Source organism: Triticum dicoccoides, chromosome 4B, assembly GCF_002162155.2.
Source record: "Triticum dicoccoides isolate Atlit2015 ecotype Zavitan chromosome 4B, WEW_v2.0, whole genome shotgun sequence".
Lineage (NCBI taxonomy): Eukaryota > Viridiplantae > Streptophyta > Magnoliopsida > Poales > Poaceae > Triticum > Triticum dicoccoides.
This window is the reverse complement of record NC_041387.1, coordinates 20,834,762-20,846,326: the sequence shown is the minus strand read 5'-3', so window position 1 is coordinate 20,846,326 and position 11,565 is coordinate 20,834,762. Positions and strand designations below refer to the sequence as shown.

The 11,565-nt window shown below is 50.1% G+C and overlaps 1 protein-coding gene across 1 annotated transcript; it reads right to left on the bottom strand.

Moving 5' to 3' along the window:
• Window positions 1–4,877: 4,877 nt before the first annotated feature.
• Window positions 4,878–8,545, bottom strand: LOC119294673 (gamma-glutamyl peptidase 5-like). The gene is made up of 4 exons (XM_037572910.1): window positions 8,044–8,545; window positions 5,643–5,798; window positions 5,383–5,550; window positions 4,878–5,276 (listed from the first exon to the last, which is right to left on the bottom strand). Exons 1-4 carry the CDS (start codon window positions 8,422–8,424, stop codon window positions 5,127–5,129), a joined length of 855 nt encoding a protein of 284 aa, XP_037428807.1. The 5' UTR covers window positions 8,425–8,545; the 3' UTR covers window positions 4,878–5,126.
• Between the last annotated feature and the right edge of the window lie 3,020 nt (window positions 8,546–11,565).

Here is an 11,565-nt window from a genome sequence, read left to right as displayed (position 1 = left end):
AGAGCTTGTCAACGATTTAAACACTAAGGGCTGCTGTAGTGGGGCCTTGTCTAACTCATAGGTGACATAAAGGTTTGGCTATACACTACAGTAGGCTCTCCAAGAGTACCAAGAGATCCAGTTCGAAGGTATGCCTAGTTTTTACATAGTGCAGACATAGTAAATGCTCATTTCATTGTGTGCAAGTGCAAGAGATGCGACATGTTTCATTATGTGGTGTTGTTTTGTTATAATCTCATCCTTTTGTGTTCACAGACTGGAAAGTATGCATATTTATCTTCCAAGGAGACGAGTAACTAGTTTGTGTCACCTTGCAGAGGGGGTGCAATGAAGATAAGATTGAGGATTTCCAAGTACAAGATGTTAGGAAGGAGCCTTGCAAGAGAAGTAGGAGCTGCGCCGAGCCTCTTCAACCTGCTAAGGTAAGTCAGTATATGCAACTCAACAGTTCAATTCCTTGTTTGTTTCAGGCATAGTTAATTTGCTCTTTTCAATTGCTTTATTTGTCCTCAGTTAATGAGATGCCCAAATAATCATGCCTGATGTTCGGTACTTTTATAACTATTAGTTGACATAATTAAAGGCCTTACCATTTAATTACTCTACCGAAGTGTGCCTGAAGCTTTGAAGTCTATTACCCAACTATTATTGCATGTGGCTCACAATCTAGTTTATACTACGCTAATGATTGCATAGTTTTGCCTGCTGTAGTATGTTTGTATGAAACCCTCTGCTATTCATTATGCTCCCTAAGACTTTAATTGAGCTACAGAATGGCCAACTGCTTGCTTACTTATACGCAACGTGCTGTCTAAATTTGTAATTTATCTGTGTTTTTGATTGGGCCCCAACATCATGCTCCTCTAGTGAGCTAAGAGGGATTTCTGTATGCAGCCTGCACAGACTATCTTTTTTATAATTTTTAAAATACCACCTGCTTATGCTTCATGACGTGTAACATTTTTTTTAAAGTGACGTGTAACATTATTGTTAGTCCTGTTTTGTCATGTGGTACAAAATAGTGTCTTGCTCGCTTCACTGTTGTAACTATATTTTTGCCCTAGTCATGTGTACTTACAGAAACATTTCAGGATGAAGTGACATTAACACAAAGATCTGCGAGCAGTGCGGCATGGCCGTTACCGAATGATTATGGATTGGAATTGGAATGTGCTGATGTTCTTGAGCATCAACTAGAGGTGGCAAGACAACGTGTACATGATTGTCAACATTTAATCAACAAGTTGAGACTGGACATGTAGGTATTAGATGGAGGAGTCAAAAAATGAAACAAGACACTTAGGTAACCATGAAGAAATTGGAGATTTTGCAGACTGAAATTTGTGCTATCTGAATCCGGCCAATCGATTATAGTTCAAATGGAGTTAAGTTGATGCATGTCCATGATGTATGAGCTGTATTTGCCCAGTGTATGTAATTTGCTGTTTGTGTATGCTTTATTATCACATGTGTCGAACCATAATGCCCAGTGGGTATAATCGGCTGTAATTTATTTATTGTATAGTGTAGGATTATTCTACCTTTCTATGTCTTGATCTCTTTGTTGTATAGTGTATGCTTTTTAGATGTGATGGTATTGAGTAGGATAATTCTTTGAATATGCTATATCGTTCAAACGGGGGCCAACTCGCCCGACCATGGCCCTTCATGGGCCGTACGATCCATGGGTCATGTACGGGTCGTCGGATCCATGGGCCTTCAATGGGCCGTAGGATCCATGGGCCTTCAATGGGCCGTAGGATCCATGGGCCTTCTACGTCTCGTAGGATCCACGGGCCTTCTACGTCTCGTAGGATCCATGGGCCTTGTAAGGGTCGACTCATTTATGGGTCTTGCACGGTCCTTTAATGGGCCGTAGACGGGCCTTTAATGGAAATCGTACGTTTTATGGGCTGACCATAACGGGCTGTTAATAGGCCGTATTTGGTGATGCTGTGAAAACGGCCCAACAGATTAACAGTCCACAAACGGGCCGACTGTAACGATGGGCTGAATTTGGCCCACAAGCAGAACATGACAGTAACGGGCCATAAGTAATCGAATGCTGCAAATGAGCCCAAGAATAAATGGGCCCTCTGAAGGCCGAAAGATAACTTGGGCTGGAAACGGCCCAACGGAATAACGGGCCGTTAATGTGTATAAAGTGATACACTGTTCATTACGGGCCAGTTTCACCATGGGCCGTTAATGGGTGTAAAGTGATAAACTGTTCATTACGGGCCAGTTTCACCACGGGCCGTTAATGGGCCAATAGTTACAAAGGGCCTCATATGGGCCGAAAGACGTCATGGGCCATACCTGGGCCAGAAGTGAAAACGGTCTGGAATCATATTGGATGGCCCAGATGATGCTACTGGGCCTAATTCGGATAGGGCGTAACGGGCCTTGGGTTAGCAGGCTGTAAATGGGCTATATGCGAACATTACGTTAACAGGCTTTCCATGGGCCGGCCCGTCACCTTTTGACCAAGTCAAACGGGTCGGCCTTTTCACAGGAATGGGCCACTGTTAGGCCATGCCACGTGTCGACGTATCATAGGCGCCTTTTGTCCAATGAGTGGATGACATCTGTCCCAACGATGAGCCGATACGTGTTTCCTCCAGCCAATGATGATTTTACACGTGGAAAATCCCCATTGGTCGGGGCTGTTAACGGGTTATCGGATCCAAACCCCGGCCCGATAGCTTAACGACGTTCCATTATGATGGATGCCACGTGTCGGTCATCCTTGACGAAAGCACTTCTGTGACACGCGATTTATCGTCATGGAAGTGGACACTTCCGTGATGATAACTTTGGTAATGGCATGGAACACTTCTACGGCAGCACATGTATGACTATCTTGATTCTGTCATAAAATCTTCATGGATGTACATGCATGACAAAAAACACGACCTACTGTGACAAACACGTATCATCACGGAAGTGTATTTTTTTGTAGTGTAGAGAATGTAGTTGTCGATGTCGACTCAGAGCCGAACTTGAGTAGAACTTGTGATGCTTTTGTGTATATGAATCATGAATCGTTAATGCTTATGTTCCATGTGTTCTTCTAACATTGTGTATCTTCTCCCGCTTGTTGAAAGCTTGTTCCTCTATCTTGGTAGATGAAGTGATATATGTGATGTACATAGGGAGGTGTCCATGAGTGTATGATTCATGACAGACATGCCATGAACAAGTGTATGATTACAAAAACAACTGTTATGAAGGGTTTAAGACTAGAGAGGAGGCAGAGGATGATTACTTCAATTTCGTGCTCAAAGCGAAGAGCATTGTTGGAGTAGGCACGATGTCGGTATGGATGTCTTCTTTGTGCTCTTTTTACTTCTTCGCGCCGCCTCGGTGAGGGCCTTACCGGCTTCCTTGCCTTGCCGCTGGGCGGAGCAAGCGGAGCACGAGCGGTCGTCATCGCGGCCGCCGTTAGCCTTTGTTGACGACATGACGGGCCGCACCACATTCTTCGTCCCCAGTTGCTTCCTTGGCGCGGATGGCGGTGTAGCACCAACGGGGTTGCGGAGGAGATCATGCGGTTCCACTCCTGTCGAAGTCGGGACCTGCAGTGGCGGCAGTAACGACATTAGCGGCGGTGGCAGGAAGAGGAAGCGCCTCGGGTGGGAGTTGGGAGAGACTTACTCTTCTTTAGAAGTAGTCGCGCCCGAGTAAATTTGAGAGAGTTGAGCTGGGTTTAGGAGTTAACTTGTTCGCTTTGAGGGTTCGGTTATATACGGTTAACTTCTCAAAACATAAAATTTTGTATAGTTGTTATTAAGGGATTGGCTAGAGATGTTCTTAGCTCGTTTGGCTTGTTATATATCTCGAGTATACCTGGCCATACCTCGGCCCGGGCCGGGCTTCGGGCCGGGCCTAGCCAAGCCCGACGCAAAAAACCCATGCCCGGGCCCGGCCTGGCTCCACCATCAAGCCTGTTTTCTGGGCCCGAGCCCGGCCCGACCTTCAAAAAAACGCAGAAATGACGGGCCCGGCCCGACCCGGCCTTCGGGCTCAAATCTAGGCCCGAGCCCGGCCCGACCTTCAGAAAAACGCAGAAATGACGGCCCGGCCTGACCCGGCCTTCGGGCTCAAATCTAGGCCCGAGCCCGGCCCGACCTTCAAAAAAACGCAGAAATGACGAGCCCAGCCCGACCCGGCTTTCGGGCTCAAATCTAGGCCCGAGCCTGGCCCGGGGGCAGGGTCGGGCCGGGACGGCCGGGCTGGGCTTCCCATGGCGTGGTCCTGTACCTCCGTGTCACATCTTAAATCCCATGTCGAAGCTAGTGAATGGTCGCTGTACGCCTAGGCGTGGTCCTGTACCTCTGTAGATGTAGCGTGACGGCGACCTCTACCCGCATCACCACATCACGGCAGGCAAGTGCCTGCCGTTCAGTGAACCTGAACGCCCTGCAAACAATGCGTGGCAGTCGGCGAAAATTCGGTACCACTGTCAGCCAGCCGGTCGTGCAAATCGTTGTCACCGGCAGATCGGTACTGCTACCTGCAAGTCCGGCGCGGACCGTCGATGTTTGAATACGGCTCGATTTCTGCACAACACATGTGGGATAAGATGAACAGTTCGATTCCAGAAGCCTCGGCGCGCTCCTGAATGTGAGTAGCCGCGGAGGAGGGTTCACTTTCAGCAGAGTTTTCGCCGCGGAGGAGGTTTCACTTTCGGCGCGCTCCGGCATGGATCATTCCATTCCTCCAACCTCCACGGAGGAGGTCAGGCTTGTTGTTGAAGACGGTTGAGCCGTCCTGCTCCGTCACCTTGCTGCCCAATCTTAACAACCTCTTCAATAAAAGTAGGCAGAGACGGACAGCTCACTCACTCACTCACTAGCTCAAAAACATCTTTAACATATACAAAGAGACTGTGAAATTAGCATCGATCGCTGTTTATTAATGCTTCGAATAAATAGGCGGTTTCTGTACAAGATGATGATGATGATGATGGTGATGTCAAACTCCGAAGCAGAAAAATAAGGATTAATTCTAGGCTCGCAATCGCAACCCCCCCAGCTCAGTAACGCTACTATGTCCTCCTCCTCCTCCTCCTCCGGCGGCACCGGCCTTCTTGTCGGAGCTGCCGCCGTTTCATCCTCCGACTCCTATAGCTGCACCTTATGTTGCTGCTTCGGCTGCTGCTGCTGCTGCGGCTGGAGCCTGCCCTTGAGGAAGCCCCGGCACACCTTCTTCCAGAACTCCTTGTCCGGCTGCCGCACGTCGAAGCTCGCCTTGGCCACGTCCACCTGACAGTCCTGCACACACGCAACGACGATCATCGGTTATTAGTTTTCGTCTGACATAGAAGATCGATCGCACTTGCAGCAGAAAAAGAAAAAAAGAAGTGGTCTGGAGGTTTACCAGGAGGAGGTTCTGGCGGAGGAGGCGGTCGGCGATGCTCATGAGGATGTCCTTGCTGTACTCGGGGTGGCCCTGGACGCCCATGGCGCGGTCGCCCAGCCGGAACATCTCCACGCCGGTCTTGTCCGACCGGGCCAGCACCTCCGCGTGAGCTGGCAGCTCCCACACCTGAGAGTTTGTCAGAACAGCATCACATTAGCACACTGAAAATGACATTGACATGCAGGAGAACAGTAAAAACTCTGAATCTGTATGAGTACCTCGTCCTGGTGGAACTCGATGATGGGCAGGTGCACCGGCATCTTGAGCGGCGCGAAGAGCCTCGCCGCCGCGGCGGTGGGGTGGATGCAGCTGACGCCGATGTCCCACCCCTTGCACGACCTCCCGGTCTTGCCGCCCAGCGCCCGGCACAGGATCTGCAATGAAGAAAACTACCGTTAATTCGCCGCTCCCTGTTTATGCTGACAATTCATTTGCAACAAGAAAAAGACTGCTAGTACGAGCCAACAATGATCATCAGTTTAGCATTTCTCAGATTGCGACGAGTAAATATTCTGAAGTACAAATACAGCTACTACGTGATGAATGACAGCGAGGCATGCTAACATATACGCGTAACCCGACATCATCATCATGCGCCAGAGCCAAGCGCGTTGCGACAGAGGATCAAGTTTCCGGCTGTCATCGGTCACCGGCAACAGCGGGACCCGGCGGCAGATCACATCGAAATTCAGCCTGTTGGACTGAAGCCATTGTTTTCAGGGTTAAGCAGCGTCGTTTTCTTGGGACAGAAGCGTTCAGCGACCGTGAATCGTGGGCAACCTACGCATCTGTGCACTTCCATTATCTACCGTACGTAGGTGATCTCTGGGAGAAAAGAATTCAGGTCTCGCACTAGCTGCTGTCGCGAACATGACATGCGATGCCATGACATGTCTTGACCCACTCGACGGCCGGGCTTGTACGGCTCCGGGAAGGGAGCTCTGACTTTTGCAGTATCGCACTTGCATCTCAAGCCTATCATCGTTAATTTTTCTTTAAAAAATAATAACTGGTGAGGTCAGGACAGTGATATTATACAGATTGGAAAAGAGTTTGACGTCTAAATTACGTATCCAAGAACAGCAACCCAAGTCGAGCTTTACTACAAGATAGATCGCCTCTTGGATAATAGCCAGGGGCAGCCAGATCCCTCAACAGCCGATGTATGAGAAGACGACCTTAACCAAATTTCCTCGAAAAAATGTTCCACCGACACCCAACCTCGGATGAAAGGCGGATCGCCACGTCACTGATACGTTTTCGCAGCTACGCCACGCACGCAAAAAAGGAGGCAAAAAGCTGGCGGCAAGCGGGTGCATGGCCGCTGGCTTGCACGCATGAGCACGACGGCGGTGGCGTCGTCCGCAAAGCGACCGGCCGGTTCGAAAGGGCCGGTTAGTTAGATGCATCACGCCGCCGGCGTGCGTGCAAGTTGCAGCGTTTCAAATGTTCAAACAAGCAAAACAACTGGGGCTCCGGCTCCGGGCGGTAACCTAATCAAATGTGCAACTGGCGCGCTGGCTGACTGGGAAACAGCGGGAGATGCTTGCATGCTTGATTTACCGGCAAGTGGCGGGCAGAACCCGGCAACGCCGCGTTGGCCCACGTGGATAGGCGTTAAACTAGACGAGTTTGTAGTTAACCTCTAGGGAGTACCTAGAACTCATCTAGATGAGATATAATTTGGTCTCATTCACTTTGAAAACAAGAGCAGATACAACCCACGTCAGCACACACGCATCTTATAGCATCACATCCAATGACTATAAAAGGTGAATGAGACCAAATTATATCTCATCTAGATGAGTTCTAGCAAAACTGTAACCTCTAAGCGGCCACGTCACGTGCTTGCTCAGAGAAGCCAGCCGGAGTGCACGTCAAAATCTTACGGTGGCTTGGAGGTGGGACCCACGGCAGCTCCCGGGGGATTCCTGGCCACGAAGGTGGCCACGGGCGCTGAGATCTCGCTCGTTTGTACAAACTGATTCTTTTCAAATTGATTTTAAAGTAAATTAACTCCTGAGCATACAGTAAGAACAATTTATAAATCGTTTATTTACTTTTTTGCAAACACAAGCTTACAAACAATATATTTTTTTCGCGGGTAAAACTACAAAAATAATTCAGCTGTGTGTTGCACAAAAGCAATTTTTTTGCGAATAGAAAAGCATTTGTTTAACCCCGACTAGATGCATCCTGTCATCTGAATACTTAACTGCAACCAAGTGTACCCCCGCTTGTATATTTGTTTATTTACTGTGCAATGCAGCCCTGTGCTATTCAGATTTAAGCTTTGTGCCAACGCTTCAAAAACATTTCGCATTTCTCGGTGAGAATCTGCGTGTGTTTTTACTTTTACCCTGCTGGTTTTACCGGCCGAGCGCATGGTAAAGAAAATGGGTAGGAGAAGCATGGAAGGCCCTAGAAGGGCGCCACTCCTCTCAGCTGTCGCGGCCTGTCCGATTGCGAGGCGCCAACCTCGGAGCCCACCGGCTCGATCTCACACGGAAAGAACAAGGAGCGGCTTCAATTACCATCCTGCCCTCCGGACCAGACGCCGAGGCCAACCCAACCCAACCCAACCAAGAATCGAAGGACCGGGTCGACGGACGGACGCACCTGGTGGCCGAAGCAGACGCCGAGGACGCGCTTGCCGGTGGCGAGCTGGCGGCGGATGAGGTCGACGAGGGCGAGGATCCAGGGCTCGTCGCCGTGCGCGTCGCTGCAGCTCCCCGAGATGACGAACCCGTCGATGCCGGCCGCGTCGTCGTCCGACGGCAGCTCCCCGCGCACGGCGCGGTACACCCGCCACCGCTCCCCGTCCTCCGCCAGCAGCGCGCGGAACACCTCGAAGTAGCCCCCGTACGCGTCCCGCACGTACGCCGAGTCCTCCCCGCACTGCAGCAGCGCGTACGACCCCCCTCCCGCCGCCGCCGCCGCCGCGGTCACCACCGGCGCGCCATCGACGGCCGCGGCGTTCTCGAGCGGCCCCATTCCCATGGCGACCCGACCGCGGCCGAGGGATCGTGGCAGGAATGGGCGGGGAAGGACGGGCGGGCGGGGGAATGGGCGTCGACGCTAGGGATTGCGCTCGCTGGCTGGCTAAATTGGCTCGCTGTGGGGGAGGAGATGAGGGGGCGAGAGCCGGCCGTATTTAAAGCCGTTTCTCCCGTGCCGAAAAGTGGCGCAAAGTAAATGGCCCCCCACAGTAACTCCGGTTTACCGCGCGCTCTTGCCGTTTTTTTTTCGAGTGCATCACGGGCCGGTTTTCCGAGTCTCTGCAAATCATTTCCTTCTCGCTTTTCCTCCCGCGTCTCCGCCGTCTTCTCTGGGGGTTTAATTTTCTCCCCGTTTTGACCGCTCAATCCACGCAACGAATTAATTTACGTACTGTAATTCCTTCCAGCGACTGGTGTGTGTGACAGCGCTGTAGCAGTGGCAGAAGAGAAATTTTTGCTATACCATTTCTTCGTTATTTTGTGTGTGTTTTTGTAACACTGGTAACAAGGCCCACAGTCCGCATCACCAGTACGTTGTTGAGGTTCGCCCTCCATCATCAGCTGGTGCATCGGACGGAGCCATTCCGACTTGTCTGCCACGGAGCGATTCCGTTTAGATACTCCTGTCACGGTGTCCGCCGCTGACGCGGACACCGCCGGCACCTTTGCGTCCGTTTGCGCGCGGGCCAGTAGTAGAAAACAACGGCCTAGCACGCTTTCCGAGGTGTACGAAACTGCCATCACAAGCCTCACTTTCTCATTATCTTGGGGAAAACCTTGGCGTACCGTGTCAAAGGCTCAAAGGCAGTAACCGGCCCTGGGTTTCTGCCATGGACCTGGACGTGGTTTTGGAAATGGTAGAAGGCGTCCAGGTTCGATGAACCTGCGTGCCATAGGAACTCTGGATGGATGGATAGATAGCACGTCGCTTATTGTGAGGCATGAAATTAATTCCATTTGGTGTCAATGGAATCGGATATACTCCCTGCCTTCACTTTCGGACTTCCAAAGAATCTCTCGCGGCGTCAAACGGTGGGATTGATTCGTCTCGATCAGCGAGTGTGGATTCGTGAAAATAACATCTTGACAAAATTTGAAGTACTCCTGCGTCGAGAGTGAAGGAATATCCGATGGTCTCTTTTTGGTAAATATAAAGAGGACGATGTTTTATTAATTTCCCCGATTCCTTTCCCCAAAAAATAATAGTATCTCTTCCTACCTATTTCAGGGTTTCCCTTCACCAGTCTTTAGCCACTTTGCTGATATTATTGATTGTACATAAGAACATTACTTCCACTATTTTCTTTTTTGTACTACTCCCTACGTTTCTAAATATAAGACTTTTTTAGATATTTTAATATGGACTGTATAAGAATGTATCTAGAGGCTTTTATTTGCATGGTAATACGCGTCTCATTTATATAGAATAAAGATCATGTTACAAGGCACGTAAGCACCGACCATATATGACTGAAAAAATAGGAAAATCCTATGCAAAATACCAGCGCCTGCCCTTTTTCTTTGACACCACCGAAGCAGCCACCAAAGTGTAAAAAGACAGATCACCTCTTCACCCAAGCTCGACGCGGCTCCATCGCTGATCAGCAGCTTTACGGACCTCCAAAGTAGTTTGCAAGAAGCAAAAGCATAGCCATTGAAAGAATCAGACCGGGGCAACATGTCCCCGGACACGCCATCGAACTTCAGAACTGACACCCCCGCATGACGACTACGTCGGAGGAAATCAGAACTGCCAGCCTTCGACCACAGACCCAGCACAAGAAACTCCATCTTCCAGCTGTCACTTGCACAGACAACCGCCCGCGCGTACTCCTGAACGACAAAACCTCCTTGCTCCACCATGACGTCGGAGACAACGCCACAGCAACGGGGACAGAGCAGAAGGAGAGACACACCTGATGGAGTCGTCGCCGCCGCCTCGCCAACACCATCCATGAACCCTAACGCTGCCGATCTGTGGGATTGGCAGAGACACGATGCCATGAACTCCGAGACGCCGCCATGAAGGGCACCGCCGGTGTGGGAGTGGAGTTGAGGCAGATTTATTCGTCCGGGCGCCACTCCCACCACCTCAACAACGCACCACGACCTACAAATTCAAAACCTAACTACAGAGCGGAGGAACGGGGTCCCCCCTCCCTCCTGCCGCCGGAGCAGCCGAAGGGAGAGGGGGCCAGTGCCCCGGCCGGTGAAGATCGGAGGAAAGAGATCGCCTCCCTAGTCGCCTTGGTGGCGGCGGCTAGGGGCAATGTATATAGAGGTATTTTAGAGTGTTGATTCATTCATTTTGCTCCGTATATAATCTATATTGAAATATCTAAAAAGATTTATACTCCCTCAGTCCGGAGATACTTGTCGCATAAATGGATAGAAATGGATGTATCTAGGACTATTTAAGAACTTCTCTGACAAGTATTTTCGGACGGAGGGAATATTTAAGAATGAAGGGGGTATATACTAACTGCATGTTAACTACTACCTTTGGTCTCTAAATATCAAAAACATCTTATATTTAGATACAGAGGTAGTACATGACTGTTGCATTGTTCTCGTTTGTCCGATTTTAACTTTGTAGTTTCGAAATTTTGTTGCAAAAAATTGGAAAAGGATAGATTTTTTTATTTTGCTCCATATGTAGTCCGTATTAAATCTCTAAAAATGTTTATATTTAGTAATGGACGGAGTATATATTATATGACCCCTAGTATCAATTTGCATGAAAAGAGACCGACCTAGCCGCTCTTCGTCATATGCCACTAGCGGACTAGCCACACAATCTAGGCCGTGTTGAGTGAGCAAACACCCAACAAGCTAGCTAGGCAGGGAATGGGGGCAATGCGGGGCCAGTTGCATTTGTTGCGTGGCATATACAAATAGCCATGTCGCCCACTGGCATCGGACGTCGCACGTAGACCAGTAGGAGAGCGAAGTGTAAAGAACACCACTGTTTTGCACGAGAATTCCTGTGGTAGTTTACGTGTGCGCCGTACTGTAGCTGCAGCGCGCACATGCATGCACGCACACGCAAACGACGACGAGGGTGCCGAGGCGAGGGCCGCATGTGGGGGCATGTGATCGCCGGCGATACGGACAGATCCTGCTTGTCTCGCCGGCCGGCTCG

Coding starts and splice junctions, on each gene's coding strand:
- LOC119294673 (XM_037572910.1), bottom strand. CDS start 8,424: ATGGGAATGGGGCCGCTCGAGAACGCCGCGGCCGTCGATGGCGCGCCG. Junction 5,799..8,043: donor GCGTCTGCTTCGGCCACCAG/GTGCGTCCGTCC, acceptor TCTTCATTGCAG/ATCCTGTGCCGGGCGCTGGG. Junction 5,551..5,642: donor TCGAGTTCCACCAGGACGAG/GTACTCATACAG, acceptor ACAAACTCTCAG/GTGTGGGAGCTGCCAGCTCA.